We start from the raw sequence: 2,425 nt of genomic DNA, 5'->3' as shown, positions 1-2,425 counted from the left end.
GAAAACGAAATTGGTAGGATAGTACTTGTCAACTCACCAAGTAGTAATCTTTAGTTAGCTATGAAAATCTAAAGATGGGGAATTGGTAGGACAATACTTGTCAACTCATCAAGTAGTAATCTTTAGTTAGCTATGAAAATCTAAAGATGGGGAATTGGTAGGACAGTACTTGTCAACTCACCAAGTAGTAATCTTTAGTTAGCTATGAAAATCTAAAGATGGGGAATTGGTAGAACAGTACTTGTCAACTCACCAAGTAGTAATCTTTAGTTAGCTATGAAAATCTAAACATGGGGAATTGGTAGGACAGTACTTGTCAACTCACCAAGTAGTAATCTTTAGTTAGCTATGAAAATCTAAAGATGGGGAATTGGTAGGACAGTACTTGTCGACTCACCAAGTAGTAATTTTTAGTTTGTGTAGTACTTTTATTTCTAAATTATTCCAAAATTAGATATTGAGTTTTTAGCTTTGTGTTCCTTTTTATAAGTACAAGATTTAATTATCTAAAATGTATCAACAACAGTACTTTGGTCTGAACATTGTAATTTAAGCAAGATAAGGTAGATTTATGTATTTTTTTGTATCCTTATCAGTGGTCACTGGTGGTACTGATGGCATTGGAAAAGCCTATTGCAGGGAACTTGCTGCACGTGGACTGAACATCGTCATCATTAGTCGCAGCATGGATAAGTTAAGAGTCACTGCAGAGGAACTGGGTAAGTTATTTGATATCGTACGATTTCTCATCAGTAATGTTAGAATGTCACTTGTTACCTTACTTATTCTTTGATAAAGTATTTTAAACTTTTTCACCAAAACCATGAGGCAGAACCATGATAAACATTGCACAGGTTTCTCATCCAGGTGTTTAGCCTGATATAGAAGTAGATCCTACCTGCTGTTTTTTTTTTCCATTTATTTTCAATTCATTATCCATTAGCTTGATGCATTGTTTTGCTAACTTCTCAGTTGTTTGTTAGCATGTATATTTGATAGTACAACTGCTTTATGTTTATCCAAACTAGAAAGTAGATAAAATGTAGTTTGCCACAAAAACTTATGGTCTTGGTTCATAGGAACCTTTCTTTAAATCTGTCATTCCCAAAATGTTGACATTGATATTGCATTGTGTTCTAGAGAAAGATTTTGGTATTGTCACCAGCATCATCCAAGCTGACTTTACAGAAGGTACCAGGGATCTGTATTTAAACATAAAGGAACAACTGGGAGACAAAGAAATAGGAATTTTAGGTAATTGTTTCAAGTTCATCTTTTTGTGCTTCTAAAGTTTTTTGTCGAACTACTTAAATACAAACAAGAGAAGATACGATGATTTCCTGTTAAATATCCATCACAACTAGAGGAAGCAACTGTGGAAAAATCACATGATTACTTCATTGTTATAAGATGTACTGTGCTACTTGATTTAAAACATAATGTTTGTACTTCTAATTTTTAAATAGAATACTATATATTATTTTTATCATGTTCCATTATTGTATATTGCTGATGTAGAAGAGTTGATGTAAGCTGTACTTTGCATCTAGTGTCCAGACGAAACATTTCATAATTATCTATTAATATTAGGAAATTCAACAAGAGTCGTTCTTTGGCTCCCTTGGCAATGTGATAATAAAGCTGTGTGACTAACGTTACCCCAACTCGTAGCTCTCTGTCAGTTAGGTGGCCGCATGCTTTGAGTGTCCGGGACTACTATCCTCTGCATCCTTTCGACCCTCTACTTGTCCCAGTTTGTTTTCTTATTTAATTTTATGATCATGTTGAAGTTACATATCACTGGTGGTGAGGAGAATTTGGAAATCACTAGAAAAAAAGAAGTGACAGGGTTCTTGGAATACGTACGAAAGTATTCCTTAAAACACCACAACCAATTTTCTAGTGTGGTCACTGCTGACTATATATGTCTGGAAGAGCATCATGCTCAATTTGAGAGTGTCGAATTGATTTTTTTTTTATTGTTTGCAGGAAAAATATATTATTACTTACATTACAAAACATTTTTTTTCTTCTTAGTAGAATGTAAAGAATGAACAATTTACATTCTTGTCTGTTGTACAGACCTGATATGGCCTGGTGTTTAGGACCCCCCCCATTTGATTACATTATCTTAAAAGTTAGACATTGGTGATTTTGACTAGCTGTCTTCTCTCTAGTCTCTCATAAATCAGGGATGGATAGTGCTGATGGCTCTCGAGTAACTTTGTGTGAAATTCAACAAAAAACACTCATATAAGTTACGTTTGTGTTCATGTGCAACAAAAGAAAACACAAATACAAGTTACGTTTGTGTTCATGTGCAACAAAAGAAAACACAAATACAAGTTACGTTTGTGTTCATGTGCAACAAAAGAAAACACAAATACAAGTTACGTTTGTGTTCATGTGCAACAAAAGAAAACAC

The 2,425-nt window shown here is 33.9% G+C and overlaps 1 protein-coding gene across 1 annotated transcript in view; it reads left to right on the top strand.

The window, feature by feature from the left end:
- Positions 1-596: 596 nt before the first annotated feature.
- LOC106475957 (inactive hydroxysteroid dehydrogenase-like protein 1) overlaps positions 597-2,425 on the top strand; it is a gene marked incomplete at its 5' end in the record, with an annotated part of 8,693 nt that continues 6,864 nt past the window's right edge. Inside the window, 2 exons of the mRNA XM_022379957.1 lie at positions 597-719; positions 1,141-1,254. Coding sequence (XP_022235665.1) covers positions 597-719; positions 1,141-1,254 — 237 coding nt within the window. The remainder of the gene's footprint in view (positions 720-1,140; positions 1,255-2,425) is intronic.

This window comes from Limulus polyphemus, unplaced genomic scaffold, assembly GCF_000517525.1.
Source record: "Limulus polyphemus unplaced genomic scaffold, Limulus_polyphemus-2.1.2 Scaffold9513, whole genome shotgun sequence".
Classification (NCBI taxonomy): domain Eukaryota; kingdom Metazoa; phylum Arthropoda; class Merostomata; order Xiphosura; family Limulidae; genus Limulus; species Limulus polyphemus.
The sequence above is the reverse complement of the archived record's forward strand: the minus strand, read 5'-3'. Positions and strand labels throughout refer to the sequence as shown.